The sequence below is a fragment of the Macrobrachium rosenbergii genome, chromosome 48 (genome assembly GCF_040412425.1).
Source record: "Macrobrachium rosenbergii isolate ZJJX-2024 chromosome 48, ASM4041242v1, whole genome shotgun sequence".
NCBI lineage: Eukaryota > Metazoa > Arthropoda > Malacostraca > Decapoda > Palaemonidae > Macrobrachium > Macrobrachium rosenbergii.
In genome coordinates this window covers 75,275,220-75,300,980 of record NC_089788.1, presented here as the reverse complement: position 1 = coordinate 75,300,980, position 25,761 = coordinate 75,275,220, and the positions used below count along the sequence as shown (strand labels likewise).

Sequence of the window (25,761 nt, the reverse complement as noted above, 5' to 3'; positions counted from 1 at the left end):
GGCTTCGTGGTTTATAGCCGTTTGTTGGAAGATAAACCTGATCTTTTAATAGTCTTCCCGAATTCGCGAGGTCGATATATCGCTTTTTTTTTTTTAATATCACGTGAAGATTATAAGTTTATTCGTTTCTGATTAGAGAAATCAATCATTTTCGAAATGTTCGTTTCGTGATCTGAGAATGGAGACGTTGCTTTGGAAACTGGGGTTAAACCAGGTCTACTTAAAGAAAAAAAAAACTTTTTAATGCAAAAGAGAGAAAAAAAAACCTTGTTAAAAAAACACGCTGATGGAGAAAATAACGAAAAACAAAAAATTAAAACAACAACTCATATCCTAGGAGTAAAATGCACTCAGCTTAGATTAAAATTAAAACTGTTGAAAGCAAAAAAACAAAAAAAAAGTTGCCCAAAAAAACACACGCAAATGTATGAAATAACACGCTGGTATGGAAAATAATAACGAAAAACAAACAAATAAAACAACAACACATATCCTAGGAGTAAAATGCACTTAGCTTAGATAAAAAAAAAACTGTTGAAAGCAAAAAAACAAAAAAAAGTAGCCAAAAAAAACACACGCAAATGTATGAAATAATAACGAAAAACAAAAAAAATGAAAACGCTGATATGTATCCCAGGAACAAAATGCATTCAGCTTAAGGACAAAATCAAGAAAAGGTTTTTCATGCGAGAAAGAAAAAACTTGCCAAAAAAAAAGCACAGGTTAATGCAGAAAATATAAAAAAAAAAATCAATGGAAAACGCCAAAGCATATCCTAGGAGTTGGATACTCTCAGCTTACCAAAAAAATATACAAATTGTTTTTAACTTTTGATTGGAAGAAACAGAAAAAAACTACCCCCCCAAAAAAACACGTTAATGTAGAAAATAAGGAGAAACAAAATAAAAACGTTAAAGAACTAAAATTTCAAAAACCTCTGAATGGAAGTAACTGAAAAAAAACTGCCCCCACAAAAGCACACTAAAATGTAGAAAATAATAAGGAGAAACAAAATAAAAACATTAAAGCATATCCTAGGAATAAAATACTCTCAACTTACAAAAAAAAATAACTAAAATTTGAAAAAAACCCTAAACGCAAGAATCGGAAAAAACATGCCCCTAAAAAACACACACGTCAATGTATAAAATAATAACGCGAAACAAAACTTAAAACGTTAGAGCATATCCTAGGAGAAGAATACTCTCAACTTACAAAAAAAAAAAAAAAACTAAAATTCAAAAAATCTTTGAGCGCAAGAAAAACTCCCAAAACGATGTCCCTCCATTTAAGCCGGGAAATGCCCTCCAAGGGGCCTTTTCAGAGTGGCTGGAATAGGACAGTTTTCCTTCCCCCACTTCCTCCGCCCCCGTGGGCGTAGTAGGATACCGTCCGCCCTGGGAGTGATCCTACAAGACTTTATAAGGCTAAGGATACCTCCGGCAAATTTTCTTCAGTTTTATATATATTCATTGAAGAAATTCGAAGTGATGAATTTTGGGAAATTGTTTTGAAGTTTTGGGAATAAATTGACACAGGTGAAGATTAGGAAAAATATCCATTTCTGGTGAAATTTAAAAATAAAACAAATTTCGTTCGGTTATATTTATTTTTAATGAAGAAATTCAAATTGATGAATTTTGGGAAATTGTTTCGAAGTCTTAGGGAATAAATTGACGTAGGTAAAGGCTGGGAAAAATATCTATTTCTGGTGAAATTTGAAAATAAACCACAAATTTCTTTCGGTTATATTTATACTTTATTATAAAAATTCAAGTTATGAATTTTTGGGAATTGTTTTGAAGTTTTGGGAATAAATTGACACAGGTGAAGATTATGAAAAATATCCATTACTGGTGAAATTTAAAAATAAAACTCAAATTTCTTTCGGTTATATTTATATTTATTAAAAAAAATTCGAAGTGATGAATTTTGGGAAATGTTTTGAAGTCTTAAGGAATAGATTGATACAGGTGATAGTTATGAAAAATAGCCATTTCTGGCGAAATTTAAACATGAAACACAAATTTCGTTCGGTTATATTTATATTCATTGAAGAAATTCAAATGAACGATTTCTGGAAATTGTTTTGAAGTTTTGGGAATAAATTGATATAGGTGAAGATTAGGAAAAATATCCATTTCTGGTGAAATTTTAAAATAAAACACAAATCTCCTTGGATTATATTTATAATTTATTGAAGAAATTCGAAGTGATGAATTTTGGGAAATCTTTCGAAGTCTCAGGGAATAAGTTGACAAAGGTGAAGGTTATGAAAAATGCCCATTTCTGGTGAAATTTAAGAATAAAACAAAACTTCATTCGGTTATATTTATATCTACTGAAAAAATCAAAACTGATAATTTCTGGAAATTGTTTTGAAGTCTTAAGGAATAAACTGACTTAGGTGAAGGTTAGAAAAAATATCCATTTCTGGTGAAATCAAAAGGCAAAAGTATATTTTGTTTATTAGAGTAAATTTCCTTGACGTTTCAGCTCCTGCTCAAGAATAGGTACAAAATAAAAGGCTATATTTAAAAAAAAAAAATTTTATTTCCAATTAAATTTTCAAAACTTTCGTTTGGCATCACAACATTCGCAGGGGTCAGAATCCCAAAATAGGTCGTCACAACATTCGTAGGGGGTTAGAATCTCAAAATGGATCGTCACAACGTTCGCAGGGGTCAGAATCCCAAAATGGATCGTCACAACATTCGCCGGGGTCAGAATCCCAAAATGGATCGTCACCATTCGCAGAGGTCAGAATCCCAAAATGGATCGCCACCATTCGCAGAGGTCAAAATCCCAAAATGGATCATCACACCATTCGCAAAGGTCAAAATCCCAAAATGGATCATCACAACATTCGCAAAGGTCAGAATCCCAAAATGGATCGTCACACCATTCGCAGGGGTCAGAATCCCAAAATGGATCGTCACAACATTCGCAGAGGTCAGAATCCCAAAACGGATCGTCACAACATTGGCAGTGATTAAAAAGATTCCAAAACAGAGCCTTGCCATATTCGTATGGATCATCCGAGTCCCAAAACGGATCGTCACCATATTCGTATGGATCATCCGAGTCCCAAAACGGATCGTCACCATATTCGTTTGGATCATAAGGATCCGGGTCTCCCAGATCCTCCTCTGGGCAAGGGCTGCCCCTGTATGGATCATAGGGCTTACGCCTGTTGAGGATTATGGAAACCAGAGCGGTGCGAAGCCCTTCGCTCTCTAGACTCCTGTAGGATGCCGGCCAGTTCCTCCGCTTGTTGAGGGCGTGGATCAAGTGTATCAGCGCCACGCCCAGACACTTGAGGCGAAGGGCGTCCCTCTCCTTCTTCAGGCATTCGGTCAGCTTGCCCTTCCTGGGTAGCCTCTTCTGTGACGCTTCCTTCGTCAGGTTCTCGCCCTCGATTCGTCTCGTCTCGTGGTTCAGGGCGAATGTTCGGCGTCCCTCCGCCCAGTTTTCTCTCCCTGCTTCGCGCGAGTCCTCGATTCTGTTCTCCTGGCTCTCCGGACCTTCGCCTCCTTCGTCGTCCTGACAATTTTCCTTGTGGGTGAGGGGCGCTTTGTCCTGTAGCTGATCCTTAGGTCTAGCAGCGGTTGCAGTCTCCCTCTTAGGTCTGTCAGCATTTGCAGTCTCCCTCTTAGGTCTATCAGCATTTACAATCTCCTTCTCAGGTCTATCAGCATTTGCAATCTCCTTCTTAGGTCTATCAGCATTTGCAGTCTCCCTCTTAGGTCTATCAGCATTTGCAATCTCCCTCTTAGGTCTATCAGCATTTGCAATCTCCTTCTTAGGTCTATCACCATTTGCAGTCTCCCTCTTAGGTCTATCAGCATTTGCAATCTCTGTAGGTCTATCAGCATCTGCAATCTCCTTCTTAGGTCTATCAGCATTTGCAATCTCCTTCTTAGGTCTGTCAGCATTTGCAGTCTCCTTCTTAGGTCTATCAGCATTTGCAGTCTCCTTCTTAGGTCTATCAGCATTTGCAATCTCCTTCTTAGGTCTATCAGCATTTGCAATCTCCTTCTTAGGTCTATCAGCATTTGCAATCTCCTCTTAGGTCTATCAGCATTTGCAATCTCCTTCATAAGTCTATCAGCATTTGCAATCTCCCTCCTAGGCCTATCAGATGCAGCCTCCAGTTCCTCTGAATCCTTACAACGGCGTAACATCACACTGCCTAACACTGCTCCGAGTCCTACCAGGACCGCGACGAAGGCGGGTGTCCCAAGGGCAGGGTGCAGTCCTGTCAGACCGCCCATCAACAATAGACTCACAACTCCAGCTGTCACAATGAAACAGAAGAGGAACATTGTTTGATTTCCTGTTATCTCACACGAAGCTCTGATCTCTTTAAGTACTGCCTCGGAGGATCGGCAATTGGTTAATCTTAGCCAAAAATGGGAAATAATATATTTTGAAAGGTATTTCGATTTTTCCTTAAATTCCTGAAGGGCTCTCTCTCTCTCTCTCTCTCTCTCTCTCTCTCTCTCTCTCTCTCTCTCTTTCACACAGATTGGGGAACTTGGAGCATAGGTATTGCAGAGCATAAGGGCTCGGCTGTCTCTCTCTCTCTCTCTCTCTCTAAGGTTGGGGAACTAGGCTCATATATATTTTGCAAGGCGTAAGGTCTCTCTCTCTCTCTCTCTCTCTCTCTCTCTCTCTCTCTCTCTCTAAGGTTGGGGAACTAGGCTCATATATATTTTTGCAAGGCGAAAGGTCTCTCTCTCTCTCTCTCTCTCTCTCTCTCTCTCTCTCTCTCTCTCTCTCTCTAAGGTTGGGGAACTAGGCTCATATATATTTTGCAAGGCGTAAGGTCTCTCTCTCTCTCTCTCTCTCTCTCTCTCTCTCTCTCTCTCTCTCTCTCTCTCTCTCTCTCTCTCTCTCTCTAAGGTTGGGAACTAGGCTCATATATATTTTGCAAGGCGTAAGGTCTCTCTCTCTCTCTCTCTCTCTCTCTCTCTCTCTCTCTCTCTCTCTCTCTCTCTCTCTCTCTCATACCCTTGTTTTAGTAGTTTTTCCTTTTTGTTGTAAAATATAATGTACAAAAGAATATGACATCTTTAATAGTATGAAGTATGATATATTTATCATTAAATACATGTACTGTATGCCAATAATGTCATATACATAATGTATATGAAATTGTTCGTAATATCAATAGGGGGAATTTTTTATATATATATAAATCACGAAGTATTTGTTTATGAAATCATTGAATACAAATATTTTACAACCGACGGGACACTGAAAAATTGGAAGTAGTTGTACATTTGAAAAGAATAGTTCAAATATATACTATAAATATTGATATGACAATTCTCAGTCGATTCCAACATGGCGGCACAAACTGTCAAACTGTCAATTGTCAGGACCAGCTCCAGGTTAGCAAAATGTCGTACTGCATACGTGAAAATCTGGATAAAATTCTTTTATGAGAGTTTTAGTCTAATTTAAAAGATTTATTAAGGAAATAAATTATTTTATTATGGAAATACAATTCAAATTACGGTATGATATTCAGGCAATCAATTGTTTATTGCTTTAAAAAAGTGAAAACTTCTTACGTCCGCCAGCTACTAATCGAAAGCCTTGCAACTGAATCTCTCAAAGAAAAAGGGTAGGGATAAAATCGATAAAAATCACTCAAAAATTTTTTGATATCGACGACATTTAGTGTTCCGTTAATTTAACCAAACCATTAAATGATATTCGTAAACAATATTGCAATCTTATCACAATCACAGTCATGTGATTTTCGAGTTCCGGCTTAATCTTATAATTAGCCATGATGTAATTTACAGCAAATATATCGTACATTCCTTTAAAAATAAAATCCAAAGATTTTTTTATCGGTAAAATCCATGTAAATTATACGTAATTACAAACGAGAGGTCAAGAAACCTTTAAATTGTAGAATTAACTATAAATACGTACAAATTATCGCTTAATTCTGTTTTATAACAAAACACATGCAGATGTTGAGGAAACGTCTGTACTTTAGACGGATATTTCTCTCGTATAATTCAGGGATATATTGTCAAACCACGTTTCTCAGCCTATTGAGAATAAGTGCAATTCCTCTACAGTTACAACATTGACTCAGGTCAATACCTTACCTATGACTTGCAAATCCCAGTGTGTTCCTCGTTCAATGTATTACAAAAGTCTAAATATTGTACAGGGCTTCGTTTCAGATTCAAAAGTCAAGGTTTCTTTCAAGTTTCAGCCATCCAAGAACTTCAAAGTCTAGTTTCAGCTCATATCATATCTGCATTGATTCCAACCTAGCCTAGTGTTTCCCATACTCAGGTTTCCCAAGTTTCCCCTAATTTTAAAGTCGATGACTCTTCTTCCATACGCCTCGACATTTCTGTGTAAAATAATTATATTACTTTAGATTTAAACTCACAATTTAGAAGTGATCTCAACGTGATTATTGACTATAAACGCTTCCCTTAGTTTTCTCGCTGTACCAAATTTATGAAATATATGAGCTTGCAAAACCGTATCTCACACTTTCATACATTCAGTGTGTCATATTAACTGTGGTTATTTATCTGTTTGGAAGCCAGGGATTCGTGATGGCTTTCGATAACTAACCTCATAATTATGCTCATTTATACTTCATAAGCTTTTTATCGTGTAATTATATATATATATATATATATATATATATATATATATATATATATATATATATATATATATATATATATATGACACTTCAATAAATGTTACGTTTTCTGCTTGACACATTTGAATATATACGATACATTTTGGAAAGTCATTTCTAACACAGGTGTTAACGATAGAATTTGGTTTAGTATATAGAGTTTATTAGAAAAATATAGTATACAAAATGACTACATTAGAAGTACAAAAGGGTTCTGTTAATAATGTTTCCTATGAAACTCGATATAGAAAATGTACAAAAATTAGGCCTAGTCGATCTCTTCAATCGCCGGTCCTCGGCCAGAGTAGGCCGGGTTGTTACTGGAACCGCAAATCCTGGCAACGAGCGGCTTCCAGCTTGCTTCCAGTTTGCTTCCAGCTTCCTCACCTCCAGCTGGTGCTTACTAGAAACGTTTTCCTCTGTCAGTGTACCCCTCAGGTTCAGGCACAAGGATTCCAGCTGGTTCTTGGAATCGATTCTTTCCTCCTGCCGGGAGACCTCTGCAGCGTACTTCTCTGCCTCTTGAACCGTGCGTTCGATGTCCTCCTGACTCAGGCGCCCTTTGTCGTTGGTGATTGTGATCTCGTTCGATTTCCCGGAGGACTTATCGACGGCAAAAACGTTCAGTATCCCGTCGGCGTCGATGCCGGAGGTGACCTCGATCTGGGGAACTCCCCGAGGTGCTGGAGGGATGCCCGTCAGGTTAAACTTCCCAAGGAGGGTGTTGTCTTTGGTCAATGCCCTTTCACCCCCGTACACCTGGATGGTGACACCAGGCTGATTGTTTTAGTAAGTGGTGAAGATGTGTGAATGCCTGGTGGGGATTGTAGGGTTTCGCTTGATTAGTGGTGACATGACACCACCTGCCGTTTCAGTGCCCAAAGAACGAGGGGCAACGTCGAGAAGAAGGAGGTCCTTGACCTCTTCTGACTGGTCTTCCGGAAGGAGGGCTCCCTGCACAGCTGCCCCATAGGCTGCAGCCTCGTCAGGATTGATGGATTTGTTTAGTTCCTTCCCAGTGAAGAAGTCTTGCAGCATTTTCTGCCTTAGTGCGCGCTTGTTTCCACTGATGTCCCTCTTGTACTTCCTCTGGAATTCCTGCATGAAATGATTCACCAGACGGTTGTCAAAGTCTTCTCCTCCCAGGTGGGTGTCACCAGCTGTTGCTTTCACTTCAAAGACCCCATCATCGATGCTCAGAATCGACACATCAAAAGTGCCACCGCCCAAATCGAAGATCAGTACATTACGCTCCTTTCCTTGACCAGCCTTCTTGTCTAAGCCATAGGCAATTGCAGCAGCTGTAGGCTCATTGATAATTCTTAGTACATTCAACCCTGCAATGATCCCTGCATCCTTGGCAGCCTGTCTCTGAGAGTCATTGAAGTAAGCAGGAACTGTGATGACAGAGTCCAAAACTTTCTTTCCCAAGTAGGGTTCTGCTGTCTCCTTTATCTTGGTCAGTACCATTGAGGAAATCTCCTCTGGGTTGAAGGTCTTAATTACTCCCCTGTGCTCCACCTGTAGCTTTTGCTTGCCATATTCACTGACCACCTTAAAAGGCCAATGTTTGATGTCATTCTGGACTGTAGGGTCGTCGAATTTCCTCCCAATCAACCTCTTGGCATCAAAGACAGTGTTGGTGGGGTTGGTGGCTGCCTGGTTCTTGGCTGGATCTCCAGTGAGTCTCTGTTTCATTGAAGGCCACATAAGAAGGCATGGTTCTGTTTCCCTGGTCATTGGCAATGATCACTCTTGCCATTCTCGAACACGCCCACGCAAGAGTAGATGGTTCCCAGGTCAATGCCGATTGCTGGAGCTGCCATTTCTTGTTCAATAGTCTCAGTCTTGACAGGAAAACAGGTATACAGTATTGACAGGAAAACAAATGGGCCTAGACTTCCTTCACTTGACACGAGATATATATCCATTCCTTCACTTCAGATAGTTAATACTGATTACTTGCTCTCTCAAGATAAATCTCTACTTCACTTGTGAGAAATTCACTTTATTTTAAGCTTGCTGTGTATCTTGTGTACTCTTCGCCTGCTAGTGTATGTCTGATTGTAACAGTCTGCCTTCTCCTGCCTTATACAGAACCAGTTTTCTATGTTATTTCTGTACCGTTCTAGATTTTAGAGGAAAACTCTTTCCGTTAGACCCACTAGATGTTACCAGAAGTTGCAATGGCTATTTTTTTTATTTGTTTGCTTATTTTTGTATTTGGAAAACAATAATTTACCTTCTAATTACATAAACAACAGGGAAATCAGTCTGAGTAATCACAGCAATGTAAAGAATCAACGCTATTTATTTCTGTTGTGTTTTAAAGAGATGAAATTAGTATCTATCAACACACGAATGGCGTCGTGTCATTATTCGAGAACTTTTCCAACTCGGTCTCGTTTGTTCCCGGAGTAAAATATTTAATTGAATAAATGACGTGATAAACAGACCAACAAATCGTTCACACATTGCTCAAAGGCGCAAAGAAACACAAACATTAATATGATACAAAATTAACTGATAACTAGTACTATGTAGAAAACAGTAGTAACTGTCGTAACAGTAATGATTGGTCGTTAACCTTTATTTTTTTTGCAAAAGAACAATGGTTACCCAACCAATTTGGTCTTTAGATATATTAGGCTATTTCTAGAAAATGTTTACAGTCCTCAAGCGCCAATTGTCACAGTTCCTAAACTAGTTGCTCTTTTTACTGCAATTTGACTTACATTGGTTAATCGATTAAGCAACTTGAAAGGGAATTGAAATACTGTTTTGACAGATTTTATCCACAGCTTACTTTTAGAATTCAATTTTAGTCATGATTTTACCATAAAATAGCCTACTACCTTTCAAAGATAAACTGCCTGATTTATTGCGTTCTGGTATTGTTTATTACTATACGTGCCCCAACTGCCAAGTTGGGTATTTGGGTAGTTCCATAAAGGTTCTCAAAACGAGATACTACTGCTGCCTGCATTCAGGGGTCAGTGACAGACTTCCATCCGTGAAAACTGCAGCAGACGCATTCAGGCAAAGACTAAGTATAAGTGATTTTGAAATTGTAGATTCTTGGTCAATTTTGTCTGATTTAATGATTTTAGAATCTATCTGTATTCGCAGACTTAAGCCACAACTCGACCAAGATCAGCCTTCCTTTCCATCATCCATTTTTAGGTTTCTGTACAAGAAAACTATTGTGCCGGTTTTGTCTGTCCGTCCGCACTTTTTCTGCCGGGGCAGTTATCTGTCCGCCCTCAGATCTTAAAAACTACTGAGGCTAGAGGGCTGCAAATTGGTATGTTGATCATCCACCCTCCAATCATCGAACGTACCAAATTGCAGCCCTCTAGCCTTAGCAGTTTTTATTTTATTTGAGGTTAAAGTTAGCCATAATCGTGCTTCTGGCAACGATATAGGATAGACCACCACCGGGCTTTGGTTAAGTTTCATGGGCAGCGGCTCATACAGCATTACACCGAGGCCACCGAAAGATAGGTCTGTTTTCGGTGGCCTTGATTATACGCTGTAGCGGCTGTACGGAAAACTCGATTGCGACGAAGAAACTTCGGCGCATTTTTTACTTGTGTGTATTTTATTTGATGCCTAAACTTTGTTATTTCTCTTAAGTTTGTTTTTCTTAGTTTTATAAATGACCATTGTAATGCACTAAATTAGTTTTTATTCTCGAATGTGAACTTTCTTTGATTTGTACTTTACTAGTATAAAAAAATTATGTTGTGCTGTTTTGCCCGCAAATAAAAATAGGTCTAGATAACCTCTTCACAAAGGCAGTAACCTAGACAGCATTCTAGGCCTATGGTGAGCCTAGGATTAATGTCATATCTCCCACCAGCTCGCATTTTGGAATCACATAATGTGATGTATGTATTTGCATAATGCTGTAATGCAGGCAAACAATAAAATATAATAATTACACGTAATAACACCAGAGATAATCAAATCCTAATCGATTTTTATCTCGTTAAGTTCTTTATAGATAAAATCGATTAGAATTTGATTACTTCTGGTTTTATTGCGCGTAATTATTACATTGTATTGTTTGTCTGCCTTACAGCATTATCCAGATACATACATATTATGTGATTCCAAATTGGGGGCTGGTGGTAGATGTGGTACTAATCCTTATAGGCCCACCATAGGCCTGGGACGTTGTCTAGGCCTAGACCTATTTTCATTTATGGGGTAGTTGTATCTCCAGAATAAACAATATCTATGTAAACCTTTGTGAAGATTGTAAATACTTTGTCTTACCTCTCATTGCCACTGTAAACATTTTCGGAAGCATGATTAGTCTAGTATTTCACTACCCAAGGACTTAATACCCTGGGCCAGCCCACAGCCCAATTCTCTCTCTCTCTCTCTCTCTCTCTCTCTCTCTCTCTCTCTCTCTCTCTCTCTCTCTCTCTCTCTCTCTCACATCTAAATCAGCCAATCACATTTACAAATAAAAAAGGTTTTTGAAATAATTGGGTGCTACAAATGATCACCATAAACATAAGTAAAAAAAATGGATTCAATTTTAAAACTTAATGTATTTAAATGGTTCCATAACCCACGATACAGGAATGTGGTGAAGTCTATATTTTATACACACACACATACACACACACACACACACACACACACACACACACACACACACACACATATATATATATATATATATATATATATATATATATATATATATATATATATATATATATTATCATTAAGATTTTTTCTCAATTTTATTATTTCTATAATAGATTTTTTATTTATTTTTCCCGTTTTTATATTTCTCATTTATGTTGTTATCTAAATCTTCAGTATTATTATTTTGTCATTATTTTTCATGGGGGGGGCCACGTGCCCAGGTTCCCCCTCCCCCCAAACTGGATCCGGTAGTGTCAGTGAGTCAGCTTTAAGCTGACATTCGAGTCCACTTATTTCAAAGAAGCCAAAAGATTTAGAGAGTTTTATAGACATTCTTGATTATTAAATATTGAATATTCTGGCTTCAAATGATGGATGGTGTTTTATGGAATATTTCGCCAAGATGTCTTTGTTAAATGGCGTTTATATTAGTATTTTGACAGCAATGTGATTTTAGCAAATTCTTTGACCGAAGTTACCAGTAACGAAATAATCAATTAGATTACTTCGATAATCAGATAATTATGCAATGAATAATTTCGTATGAAGTAGCCTCGATGTAAAAAAAAAAAAAAAAAGTAACAAATGCGTCTTAGTTTCTTCGGCGCAACCGAGTTTTCTGTACAGTGTATAATCAAGGCCACCGAAAATTGATCTATCCTTCGGTGGTCTCTGTATAATGCTGTATGAGCAGCGCCCCATGAAACTTTAACCACGGACCGGTGGTGGCATGGCCTATATCGTTGCCAGACGCACGATTATAGCTAAAATTAACCTTAAATAAAGTATAAACTACTGAGGTTAGATGGCTGTAATTTGGTATGTTTGATGACTGGAGGGTGGATGATCAACGTACCAATTTGCAGCCCTCTAGCCTCTGTAGTTTTTAAGATCTGAGGGCGGACCGAAAATAGTGCGGACGGACAGACAAAGCCGGCACTACAATAGTTTTCTTATACAGAAAACTAATAAAACTGACCTGAGTTATAAAAAAAAACTACAGATGGGAAAAATAAACAGAAGAGAAGAGTTTTGACCAAACTTATCCACAATTGATAATACAATTACCCCGTTTTCTTAATATAATAATTATTTGATTGCCAGAGCAGATAAAGTCAGCCTTATCAGTGACAAAAATGTCTACCGGTTCAACTAAGTTCATACGTCATTTTAACATTCAAAAACTGACAAACAATCTTTTTAAAATCCATAACGCCCTGGAATCCGCGATTAAAGAAAAGGGTAATGGATTTTAAAACCCGTTCTGGCTACTTGTAGTCTTAATCAAGCAGGAATATAATCAAACGTAGTCACTGATAGCGCCTATCAGAGATAGCCGCTGATAAGACCAACGTCCGTCTTACTCGAACAACCACTTATCAGTCTCCCCCATCTTCAGTGCAATAACTCTAATTATATGAGAATTATTCTTGATTATTCGGCATTATAGGAAGTAGTAGTCGTTTATTAATTATAAAATGAGAAAAGGTGTCATGGAGATTCTTTGTTTACGTGAATGAAAAGAAAAGGACCCCGAAGTGAACGTTTTTCGACCTAGGTCTAGGGAGAGAGAGAGGCTTCCTCCTCGAGTGATCAAGAACTCTTTCCAGTCGCCGTATTACGGATTAAATTCAACTGATCCGTTTATAAAGAGTTGTATTCTGGATATTATACCAATTATGGAACTGAGAAGGATCCTTAAACTGAGGGGTTTCGGCGCTATCGGAAGTTTGGTGTTTTTAGTGAGCGTTCTCTCTGTGCTAGTCTGCGTTTTGTGGGTGCTCGAACTGTGGATGTTTTTTCTGTAGTTCTTCCCGTAACAGACAACAGACGGCTGTATTTTAATACTATTTAGATTTATTATCATCTATATTTAGTATTATGATCTAAAGAAGGCATTAACTAGGCCAGTACTTGTGTTAACATTGCTTGAAATGACAAAACATGAAGTGTTTGGATTTGTAAGAGTCACCCATAAATAATTTCAACAAAGAAAACTTTTAAACAAAGAAAACGTAAACGTATTTCATTGGATACTATTGTATTAATCGTCCTGCCATCAACTCGTCTTTTATTAATCACCTTCACATAAATTCGTCTTAATAAAACAATAACCGTGAGCTCTAGAGAATATTTAGGCATGAAAATTGTCTCTACGACATCCATTATAAATAACTGCCCTGGATAACGCGATAACGACGGTCTGCCTTTGCAAAACGACGTCTCTTTCGAAGGACCACAATCGACTCCACGAAAATGGTAAGTTTAAAGTTATATCCGTTTTGTTTTTGTTTTTCTCTTAAAAACCTAAATATTCATATATAATTGGACTTTGATATGATTACACATTAATGTAGTTTACAATAGTCGTTTAATTACTGTAGTAAAGTCTATTATAGGTCCATGATTGAGTTATTTTTCATTCTTGTGATTTTGTTTTAATTCTTGTTCATTCTTTCAAAAACTTAAAGATTTTCATATATAATTGGCCTCTAATATCATTACACATTAATATAGGTTACAATACTCATTAAATTAATGTATTAATGTCTGATAAGTGTAATACTGACCTATATCTTGAAAAGAGCACAATTATCTCATCGAAAATGGCAAGTTTGAAATGAAATCCGTCTAATTCTTGCTCTTTTTTTTTTTTAAACAAACTTACAAATTTATAAATATCTGGACTTTGATATGGTTACTCATTAATAAAGATTGCAGTAGTCATTAAATTACTGTAGTATTGTCTCTTATAAGTGTCAGATTACTCTGTTTTTCATTCTAGTTAATTAAAAATCATAGCATAAATGATTTTAAAGAAACAGAATTCACGGAGGTAGGCCTATGTCTTTTTCAACATGAGTATTGATGACAATAATCATAGACTTATTGTTGTAAGGTCTATTATAAGTGTCATCTTGCTTTATTTTTCAATCTTGTAATTAAAATTCATAGTATAAAACGATTTTCAAGAAACAGGATACACAGGGGTAGGCCTATGTCCTTCTTCAGTAAGAAAAGGAAAGAAAACCACATTAGTGTAGATTACTATAATCATGTAATTACTGTAGTAATGTCAACTATAAGTGTGATGCTGCTTTACTTTTAATTCTTGTAATTAAAAATCAAAGTATAAATGATTTCAAAGAAACAGAATTCATGTGGTATAGGCCTATGTCTTTTTCAGTAAGAAAAGTAAAGTAAGCCTCACTAGTATAGATTACAATAGTCATGGAAGTACTGTAGTAATGTCAGTTATAAGTGTGGTACTACTTTACTTTTCATTCTTGTAATTAAAAATCAAAGTATAAATGATTTTAAAGGAACATAATTCAAAGGGGTAGGCCTATATCTTTCAACATTGGTACAGATTACAATAGTCACGAAATTACTGTATTAAGGGTTTATTATAAGCGTCATACTGTTTTATTTTTCATTTTTATAATTAAAAAATCAAAGTATTAATGATTTTAAAGAATCAGAATTCAAGGGGGTAGGCCTATGCCTTTTTCAACATTGGTACAGATTACAATCGTCATGAAATTACTGTATTAATGGTTTATTATAAACGTCATACTGTTTTATTTTTCATTTTTATAATTAAAAAAAAGTTAAAGTAAAGAAACGGGATTAATGATTTTAAAGATTACAGTAGTGATGGAATTACTGTATTAAGGTCTATTATAAGCGTCATACTGTTTCATTTTTCATTTTTATAATTAAAAAAATTAAAGTATTAATGATTTTAAAGAAACCTGATTCTCAGGGGTTAGGCCTATGTCTTATTCTACATTAGTACAGATTACAATCGTCATAAAATTACTGTATTAAGGCTTATTATAAACGTCATACTGTTTCATTTTTCATTTTTATAATTAAAAAAATCAAAGTAGTAATGATTTTAAAGAAACAGGATTCACAGGGGTTAGGCCTATGTCATTTTTCAACAACAAAAGTATAGCAACCACAAATATATACGTGCAGTGGAACATCTTCCATCTTGCTCAACATCACGAGATAAACTTATCTGATAAAAGCATTGTTATCTTTTTCTGATAAGAACTGAAACAAAGGAACCAGTTTGTCAATTCAGGTACTATGCTCTCTTATCGTATTTCATAAAGAAAAAAATATTAAAAATAATTAATATAAAACCATTGTCTTCTTTTCTTGTTGAATTTTGTAAAAGTCTGAATGTGAAAAATAATTTAAATTTGAGAAGGTAAGTTTTTACCTATAAAGTAACTATATCAACTGAATATATATATATATATATATATATATATATATATATATATAATATATTATATTTTAGCTCGTTTGTCCGTCAATCTCCTCTTTATAATCTTATTTTAGATTTTGTCTGTCAATCTCCTCTTTCTTCTGATCCCTCTGCTCATTTACTGAGAGAGAGAGAGAGAGAGAGAGAGAGAGACACCCCTTGTTACCATTCTACATGACTACTCGACTGAGATAAAACGTCTTGCAAAAAAAAAAATAATTGATGGTATATATTGAGAAATATCGACTGCGGAAAAGTGTCTTCCAACACTTTAGAGTTTTACCGGGCGATGGGATAGAATAAAACCAGTTTCCCCACACGACGGAAGGGGATGGAATGGAACCAGTTAACCTATGTTGAGAAAAAGATTAGACTTACAGTAACTGCCCCGTTTGCTAGAACCGACATAGTCTAATATTTTGTGCTTGTTTTATTATTATTATTATTATTATTATTAGAAGAGACGCTTATTATTATTAATATTATTATTATCTTATTCTCTCTCTCTCTCTCTCCAATGTTATTTTCTCTCTCTCTCTCTCTCTCTCTCTCTCTCTCTCTCTCTGTTATAACCCACAACTTCCTAGCAACCAGAAACATAACTCACACATATCAACAGAAGCAGACTGGCTTTCAACACACCCCGGAGAGAGAGAGAGAGAGAGAGAGAGAGAGAGAGAGAGAGAGCAATCAAATGCCATTCCCCTCTCGACGAAAGATACATTCTCCCGAAGGCTGATAAAGACTGCCTCCGATTCACTCTAGGGGCCTTTAAATAGACCGGAGCGGTACAGGAAGTCTTTGGCGCCGAGTGTCCTTTGAATGGGGCCAAGTGAACTTTGAACTCTCTCTCTCTCTCTCTCTCTCTCTCTCTCTCTCTCTCTCTCTCTCTCTCTCTCTCTCTCTCTCTCTCTCTCTCGTCTTCTAGGTCTAGATGCTTTGGATGGAGCCAATTGACCTTTGAACTCTCTCTCTCTCTCTCTCTCTCTCTCTCTCTCTCGTTCTAGAACTTTAAATAGGGCTAAGTGAACTTTGAACTCTCTCTCTCTCTCTCTCTCTCTCTCTCTCTCTCTCTCTCTCTCTCTCTCTCTCTCGTCTTCTAGGTCTAGATGCTTTGGATGGAGCCAATTGAACTTTGAACTCTCTCTCTCTCTCTCTCTCTCTCTCTCTCTCTTCTAGAACTTTAAATAGGGCTAAGTGAACTTTGAACTCTCTCTCTCTCTCTCTCTCTCTCTCTCTCTCTCTCTCTCTCTCTCTCTCTCTCTCTTCTAGGTCTAGATGCTTTGGATGGAGCCAATTGAACTTTCTCTCTCTCTCTCTCTCTCTCTCTCTCTCTCTCTCTCTCTCTCTCTCTCTCGTTCTAGAACTTTAAATAGGGCTAAGTGAACTTTGAACTCTCTCTCTCTCTCTCTCTCTCTCTCTCTCTCTCTCTCTCTCTCTCTCTCTCTCTCTCTCTCTCTTCTCAGGTCTAGATGCTTTGAAAGGGACCAAGTGAACTTTGAACTCTGGACGGATGCGTCTATCTACTGTCTCTCTCTCTCTCTCTCTCTCTCTCTCTCTCTCTCTCTCTCTCTCTCTCTATGCTTTGAATGGGCCAAGTAAACTTTGAACTCTTGACAGATGCGTCTAGCTATACTTTTTTCTCTCTCTCTCTCTCTCTCTCTCTCTCTCTCTAGGTCTAGACTCACAAACGAGTTGTATTCGATATAGTCTTCTTTCATAGGCAAAAACGAGAACCCAAACATCCTTGCAGAAAACAAATGAGAAAAGAAGGATGTTTATCTTCACTCTAGCAATGACCCACGAGGGTCTACTAACTACCCGGTACATAATTCACTGCCGAGGCCTAAAATACTCTGACTCGGGCCTGGAATCGATCCCAGGCTCCTAGCTGGCAAGGGAAGTAACATAACCACTATATCACGAGGTACTTTGTGAAAAAAGGAACATATAAATATATATATATATATATATATATATATATATATATATATAATTATATATGTCTACTGTATATATATATATATATATAGATAGATTGAGTTCATATACACATTGTCAAATGTAGTTTATAGGTTACATACAATTTATGATAAAAAGCCATTTGTTTTATTAATGGACCAAATGGATAGCCTTAAGACGAAGCCTATATTTGGCTGGGCATTGCCCAATGCCCGAGAAAAATGATGAACCTCTTGTTAGCATCACTTCTTCAACTTTCACTGACGCCCGTGGTGCCAGATGAGCGACCGATTTGAATTTTGATTCGTTGTTTTTTTATAGGAATGCTTTTATTTAGTTTTCGCAGTTATACGCCGGTGGCGTTTTACGTCTGTTTGGTTTTGTATTGATAGATTTTTTTGCTTTACTTGTCGTATTTCGTAGAATTTAACGTCATTTTTATCATCACGTGATGAACGGAATACGCTTGGCAGCCTTCGCTGGCATGCGCAGAGATCGGTTATTTTTCTTTTTTATTATTGTCGTTGTTCATGCAATGTAGTCGAACAAAACATAGACATAAAATGAAGTTTCTTTTGTTTTTAGCATATTCCCCAGTATAAATCTATCGTTCTATTTCAGTTTTAACGTTAATATTGAATGATACAAACTATCAATTCAAACTTCATATCTTACCTGACAAGGACTATGAGTCTAGGCCGACTCTTCACTCCTCAACGGTAATTTTCGTCCGTTTCTGAGCCTTACGTAGACTTTACAGACTTGTAGACCGGTAGACTATAGAATCATAGATTCTTAAGACATTGGAAAAACGCATTTATAGACTCAAACTGAAACATGGTGCTTCAGTTCGTAAGTTAAACGACGAGAGTTGGGTACCTCCGTAGCGTCCTTGACATCATTACTAACTGCTTTCTATCCCTGGAACAGAACACGAGATGCGTTGCGCCTGTTTTATATATTCAGAAAGGGCAATGAAATATACATACAATGCATTGGAAGTGAGTAATTAACACGGGAGACAATTACAGTAGTCGTTACCATTGTTCTTATGAACTCAGAGACGTACATGGGACTAGGAAACAACAGATATTTACCAAGCCACTGAATATTAGAATTCATTTTGCTCTAGAGTCATAGGTGATTGTTTGTGATACGTCCCATTTTTTTCTGCCTAGCAGAGACATCTAATGTTTAGCTGTTACAACTTACCAAACACAATGTAATGATGAACGCCTACTGCAGTTTTTTCTCATATTTTTAATATATCTAGTTCGGTAGTTATATACTGAAGAAATTTACCTGTAAATGGACAAACCTTTAATATACTTCTTGGCATGGCTCATCATTTCCTTAAATTGCTAGGCTTTGCTTTTGTGAATGAAATTACTGTAGTTTCGCAGCCATTTGAAGAATAATTTTTATTACAGACCAGGGACACGTGAGAGAAATGTTGTAGCCATGTTGCAAAATTCCAGTTTCTCCCCCAAATCTGGAAAATAAATGGTTTTCTGGACTCGTACATCAAAAATTAATGCTAATATTGTCACTACAAAACCCTACAACTTTTATTAGAAAGCTCATTTTGCTTTTGAACCAGAGAGGTCATTTGCTAAGATTTCATAAGTAATTGTATAATCGGATTATCTCTATATATACTTTTTATAAGTTCTGAAAAGTAAAAAGTGAAATGAACAAAATTACAGACACTAATTCTCAAGGAATTTTACAAGTTCTCAGTTTTAATGATTAAAGTTCCATCGGTATTGATAAAAAATTAGAAAATTAGTTGACAGTAGGAAAGTTTTTTATAAACCTATAGCACCCTGCTCCAGAGTGCGTTCTAGCACTACCACTGAAAAATCTGTTTATATACAAAGTTTTTAGTGTAATCAGTGTTTAGGTACATCCCCTGCAGATATGATGTTGATTAATAAGCTGTTTATATATTACAGCTTCAAATGCTGTGCAAAAATCAAGCGTTATTACATTAGCGTAAACATTTGCTAAGAGTAGGCCTAATTATTATCAAGCGCTGAGTATTTTCTGATAAATTAATGTAGCTTGATATGGTATATGTATATAGATAGATAGATAGATATATTTATATATACAGTATATGCCTTTATTTACTCTTACACCTGATTTTATATATGAAACACCCCCGGGAAAAATAAATAAAAAAACGGTTATCAATCCTGACCGTGTCGGCTCCATTGCTAAGGACAGGATTTACAACCGTTTTTCACTTGTTTTTCCCACTCTTTTGTATAATATATATAGATATATAATATAAAGTACGCCATTGTAGTAGCATTGTAGTCTCTCGTCTGTCTCAATGGAGGTTGGGGTGGTATGGTGGAGGGGGTTGTTATTCTATGGGGGTGGATGGTAAGGGGGTGGGGAGGGGTTACAATCACACGAAGAAGACCAGCCGTCTCTCTCTCTCTCTCTCCGGGGGAACTTCACTTCAGTTGTTTGACGAACGTTGGCGAGTGAGGTCGTTCCGCGTTCGGTTCCGTGACTTTGTTTGTGCGAGTGCTGTTGTTGTTTGTGTTGACGAAAATGGATTCCTTTTGTTTATATTTATAGTGTTTCGTCAGTGAAGTTGTTTTTCTATATAATTAAACAAAGCCTTACGTTTGTTTGGAAGGACTTTGTGTGTGAATATAGTACTCCCATAGTGAATTGTTCCGCCGAACAGTATTTTGAACACTGAAGATGATATATTATTTTTTAAGACTTTAAACTCGTATTATTATCATTTTTAGACTTTTAAACTCTTTATTTTTAACTGATTAATATTTTATCATTCCCTTTTTGTAGTTGTGACCTAGGCCGGGCATTTTCAAACTTAGTAATTACGATGTGTAAATGAGGCCTGATTTAACATAAATATTTTATTATATTTTATAAACAAGACTAATGAACTAATATTTGTATTTTGTAACTAAATAAAAAAATTATGTATTAAATTGTATATGTATGTATATATATACAGTACATATATATAAATATATATATAAATTATATATATACAGTATGTATGTATATATATATATATATATATATATATATATATATATATATATATATATATATATATATATATATATATATATATATATATATATTTATATGTCTAGGCCAGCCTAACAGTCACAATATGCAAATGAGGCCTGATTTAACCCAAACATCATTAAAAAAATCTCTCAAAACAAGACTTATTAACTATAACATTTCTTAATTAACTTGGCTGTTAACTCGCGGTTGGGACAGGTGTTTGGCTGACACCAAATGATTTTTGCTTCGTTGGCAGACAAATTATTGACAGGTCTGTCTAAACTGACAGTTAAGAATAGATTTTTTTGGTTGAAAATGTTTAAATAATTGGCAGGTTAATGTTAATTTAACAGGTAATTTCAGTCTGTGTATATAGGTTGTTTGTTTGAGCAGAGAATCTACGTAGCTTGGAATTTGTACGGTTAATTTATATCTATATTTATATATACCATATATATATATATATATATATATATATATATATATATATATATATATATATAATGTAGGTATATACATATATATTTATGCATTATGTACTGTATGTATATATGAATATATATTATATATGTATACATAAATTTTGTAGGGAATCAGTAGTTTAACCTGTCTAGTAAGTATTTATTGTAATATTAATGTAATTACATATACTTATTACAGTAGACCTTGCATTTATAGTACAGTGTTCGACCACATATTGGTACAGTACGTTAAGTTGTTAATGATTTAACGGTATGTTTTAGGTAGGGAAACCACTGGTCATATGAGGTAACAACATGACAAGCCTCTCTCTCTCTCTCTCTCTCTCTCTCTCTCTCTCTCTCTCTCTCTCTCTCTCTCTCTCTCTCTCTCAGTCTTGTAACGGCTATATATAAATCTTTCATAGCCCGTGCTTCCATTAATACGTGGCAGCTTCGTATTATCGCAGATTGTAACGATTTCGTTATTTAGTTACGTGACGTCACTAGGTATAACGTATTAATGACAACAGGTAATTGTGAATCACTGTTTACGTTAGTGAGCTCGGTACTAATTTATTATGCAGGTTGGGTCTCATTGTGTACGTTTTTTTTTTAACTGCAAGTGTTCCTGATTTACGTTGGGAAGTTTTTTGTCCTTGTTACCCGCTGACACGCATTATGTTTGTATGTGTGTATGTGTATGTTTGTGTGTATACAAATAAATTGCTGCACTGCAGTGAAAAATTAAGACATGAGGGATCAATGTGGAGTCAAATTGTATGTAATTATACATCCCTATATATATATATATATATATATATATATATATATATATATATATATATATATATATATATATATATATATAAAATCAATCCCACCCTCCATGGTAAGACCTGTTTTCAGGACGTACCCTTTTCAAAATATACTCCGAATTACACTGGGCGGTACCTATTAGTCACTGCATTTTGGGGAATCCTGAATATGGCAACATTTCGCGAATCCAGAGAAGCTAATCAATTCCCATGGGTAAGGAATTACCCAGAGTAGCCGTTCCCTTGGGTAAGGAATTGCCCTCCTGAGAGGAACCGGAAACGCAAGGTCACCTTTTGGCTTTTACGCAATAACCGTCATCCGCTTGGGCTCTCGTTGTTGCAAGTTCTCGGAGAAAGAAGAATCTTCTGGGGGTTGTTTTACCTCTGTGAGGTGAGGATTTGCCTCCTCGAGGCCCTCATGTTTTTTTCAGTTATGGCGTGGTTGTGTACAATTTGATGGAGTACTGATCACACGGCCTTTAAGTCTAGTTTTGTGATCTACCTTGGTCATCACTTCTTGTAGGTCTAGGCTTGAGCTGCCAGCATTTTGGCATTTGTTTGGCTAATTCTCTCTCTCTCTCTCTCTCTCTCTCTCTCTCTCTCTCTCTCTCTCTCTCTCTCTCTCTCGTTGGCAAGCTCAGTCTAACATGTTTTCCAGTCAGTAAATGTTTATATCGTTTGCCAAAGATGTATTGGGTTCAGTTCTCAAGATACGTCGCATACTTTTTATCCAGTTCACATGTTCCCATGAGAACCACAAGGTTTAATTGGTCATGGAATCGGTTCCCATTTTGTTTCCGGTGCATTTTATGAATAATTGTGTGGTAAGCAGCTGCTCTAGCCAAAACGTTCTGTTCTATATGATTTTTATAAATGTTTTTGTGACCTTGATTATTGGATTATGAAGTCTGGATTACATAATTTATTATAGTATAGAGATAGGATATGGGATAAACAAATGAAAACCAGATTAGGGATGAAATGACACTCGATTTGGAAATTACAATTATATCGGTCTACTACGATGTATATTGAGTGTTTTGAATAATGAAGACGTTGCTTTCAAGTATTTCATTAATGTTTATTGCTTCGTTGGCCCTTGAGGGATTCTTAGGACTCTCTGACGGGGAAAAATCCTACGCATTTCTAAAGTTGATGATCGGGGAAGTCCTTCTGATTGGCTGAGAGATCCTTTTAGACCGAGACAGCTGCTGAAAAAATCCCTTCGGGTTTTCACGGTTAGACTGTAAAGAATTTATTTGGCGGGGTGGGGAGGGGGGTGTGTTCCATGTTGAAAGCAGTGCTGTGTCATATGGAGGTGGCGCCGCTGAAAGCATTATTGTGTCGTGGTTTTGTTACTGAAAGCTATACGGTTGTGCGGTTTTTAATTGCAGGCAAGCAGTACGGTGCCACATGGTTTCTTTATTGAAATACGGTGTCGCGCAGTTTGTTTTTATTGAAAGTAATACGTTGCCATTTGGTTTCTTGATTGAAAGTAATACGGTGTCATATGGTTTCTTGATTGATAGCAATGTGGTGTCACATGGTTTCTTGATTGAAAGTCATGCGGTGTCATGTGGTTTCTTGATTGATAGCAATGTGGTGTCACATGGTTTCTTGATTGAAAGTCATGCGGTGTCATGTGGTTTATTTAATTTAGTGTCATTTGGTTTGTTTTTTAAAGCGATGTGGTGTCACGTGCGTAATCAGGTGGAGCTTTATTGAAAATAGCTTGGTGTCACACGGAACATTATTGAGATTCGTAAGGTGTCATACGAAGCATTCTTGATTCAGAGCAATACGGTGTTAGTGTCAATTTTCTGATTCGAGAATATGAAAGTGTCATACCAGACAGTTGTCTTATTCAGTTAGAGAAGTATTTATGTAGCCCAGTCAATGCAATGTGTCATGTATATATATGTGTGTGTGTGTGAGAGAGAGAGAGAGAGAGAGAGAGAGAGGTGAACTAAAACCGTCTTAACAACATAAGGGTCATATTCAGTTCATTTACGGATAAAGTGAACGATAGCCAATGTTTTGCTTGTCAGCTCTTCAATTTTGAGTGTTCCTTGAGTTACAGAAGACGGTCTGCATGAATGTTTTTGATTAAATACATTTGGATCTTACTCACTTAGGCCTATAAGTAGTGATCCAGCGTTCTGCAACATTTGTTTTATTTTTATTTTTCAGATAAGGCTTTTGTAGTTCATAAAAAAGATATTATTGGTCAGACTGTTAGCCTGTAATGACCGTATTCAGAGGTAGGCCTAGGTAGTGAATTTTGGATTGAGAATTTAAGAATGTCGGTTAGTCAGTTAAGTATTATTATTATTATTATTATTATTATTATTATTATTATTATTATTATTATTATTATTATTATATTCAGAAGAAGAACCCTATTCATATGGAACGAGCTTACAGGGGCCACTGACTCGATATTCAAGCTTCCAAAGAATATGATGTACATTTGAAAGAAGTAACAGAAGGTGACAGAAAATACAGACAGGAGAGATCAGTTATTAGATAAGAGAGAAAATAAAGGAACAAATAAATAAATAAATAGTTGTAAATGTCAGTAAACTCTTAAAATACAAGGAGAATTGCTTTAGAGTAACAATGCGTTAGTTTACTCATTTTGCTTAAGCCATTTGCAATTGTATTCCTCTGACATCATTTCAAGAGCTCCAGTTTGGTGCTATTTTAATAGTCTTGTGAAGGTGGAGTATTACAAGGTGGTCATCTCCCACGGAATTGACGAGTTACGTCCTACGATGATATTGAAGCTTCGTGGAAATTGTGCTTTTTTTTCAACTAGTCCACAGTTTTTAACCAGCCCACGTGTCTATCCGCCCACAGTTACCCACAGTTGTCTTCCACTTCTGAACTGGAATTTCTGTAGTGGGAGTCTTGTGGGGGTTGGTCCATCGCAGGTGAATGCTGGATTTTTGGATAGCTCTCTCTCTCTCTCTCTCTCTCTCTCTCTCTCTCTCTCTCTCTCTCTCTCTCTCTCTCTCTCTCTCTCTCTCTCTCTGGGGTGTCCTGTCATTTACAGGTGGGTGTGGGATTTTTAGATGTCTCTCTCTCTCTCTCTCTCTCTCTCTCTCTCTCTCTCTCTCAGGTGTCCTATCGCAGGTTTGCAAGTGAATGTGAGGGTCTTTTTGGATGTGACAAACACTCTCTCTCTCTCTCTCTCTCTCTCTCTCTCTCTCTCTCTCTCTCTCTCTCTCTCTCTCTCTCTCTCTCTCACCAAACGTGTCGGTGTGACTGCTCTGTCCATAATTGGCGTTCGTGTCTTCGTATTGTAATGTGCACGGATTACAGTAATTGTTGAACTTTGCAATTATGTAGCGTTGCAGTTATTCCCCCGGGTCGTTGAATTTGGCTGTGCTAAACCCCCTTTTTTTATGCATGCTTTCTTATTTATTGTTTCTTTTCTTATATATATATATATATATATATATATATATATATATATATATATATATATATATATTATATTCTTTAATTTAAAGTATTTTGATAAACTTTAAATTTGAAGGTTCAAGTGTCAATTTCATTCTCACCATTTTTATTTATATATAAATCTCTCATTTGAGGTTTAAATGATAATTCTTCAGTATCTGTTAATTTCTGTACAACCATTCAAGTTGAGGTTTCCATTTTAGGCCTACGAGAACTAGGCCCATTCCACCAAACGCCTCGTCCCATTTAGTTCGTAATTCACATAGGCCTACTTACTCCGTTTGATATCACTGATATGGTTTGCCCTATCCTGCAAATCCTTTAGTATTACTGTCTTCCTTTCATCGCATCATCCCGCAG

At 36.5% G+C, this 25,761-nt stretch overlaps 2 protein-coding genes and 1 pseudogene across 6 annotated transcripts in view; 1 reads left to right on the top strand and 2 right to left on the bottom strand.

Moving 5' to 3' along the window:
• Window positions 1-6,620, bottom strand: part of LOC136831147 (RNA-binding protein 25-like) — a 40,625-nt gene extending 34,005 nt beyond the window's left edge. The window contains exons 1-2 of the mRNA XM_067091101.1: window positions 6,616-6,620; window positions 3,021-4,045 (exon numbers count right to left, since the gene is read on the bottom strand). Coding sequence (XP_066947202.1) covers window positions 3,021-4,045; window positions 6,616-6,620 — 1,030 coding nt within the window. The remainder of the gene's footprint in view (window positions 1-3,020; window positions 4,046-6,615) is intronic.
• Window positions 6,621-6,956: 336 nt separating this feature from the next.
• LOC136831778 (heat shock cognate 71 kDa protein-like) lies at window positions 6,957-8,726 on the bottom strand (annotated as a pseudogene).
• A 4,008-nt stretch (window positions 8,727-12,734) lies between these two features.
• LOC136831575 (unconventional myosin-Ie-like) overlaps window positions 12,735-25,761 on the top strand; it is a 142,145-nt gene continuing 129,118 nt past the window's right edge. Inside the window, exon 1 of one of the 5 annotated variants that reach the window (XM_067092173.1) lies at window positions 12,735-13,612. In XM_067092173.1, the coding sequence (XP_066948274.1) occupies window positions 13,610-13,612 (3 nt within the window). In that variant the 5' untranslated portion in view covers window positions 12,735-13,609. Of the gene's footprint in view, window positions 13,613-20,060; window positions 20,136-25,761 lie in introns of those variants that run through there. The other 4 variants (XM_067092174.1, XM_067092175.1, XM_067092176.1 and 1 more) reach the window with 4 other exon arrangements.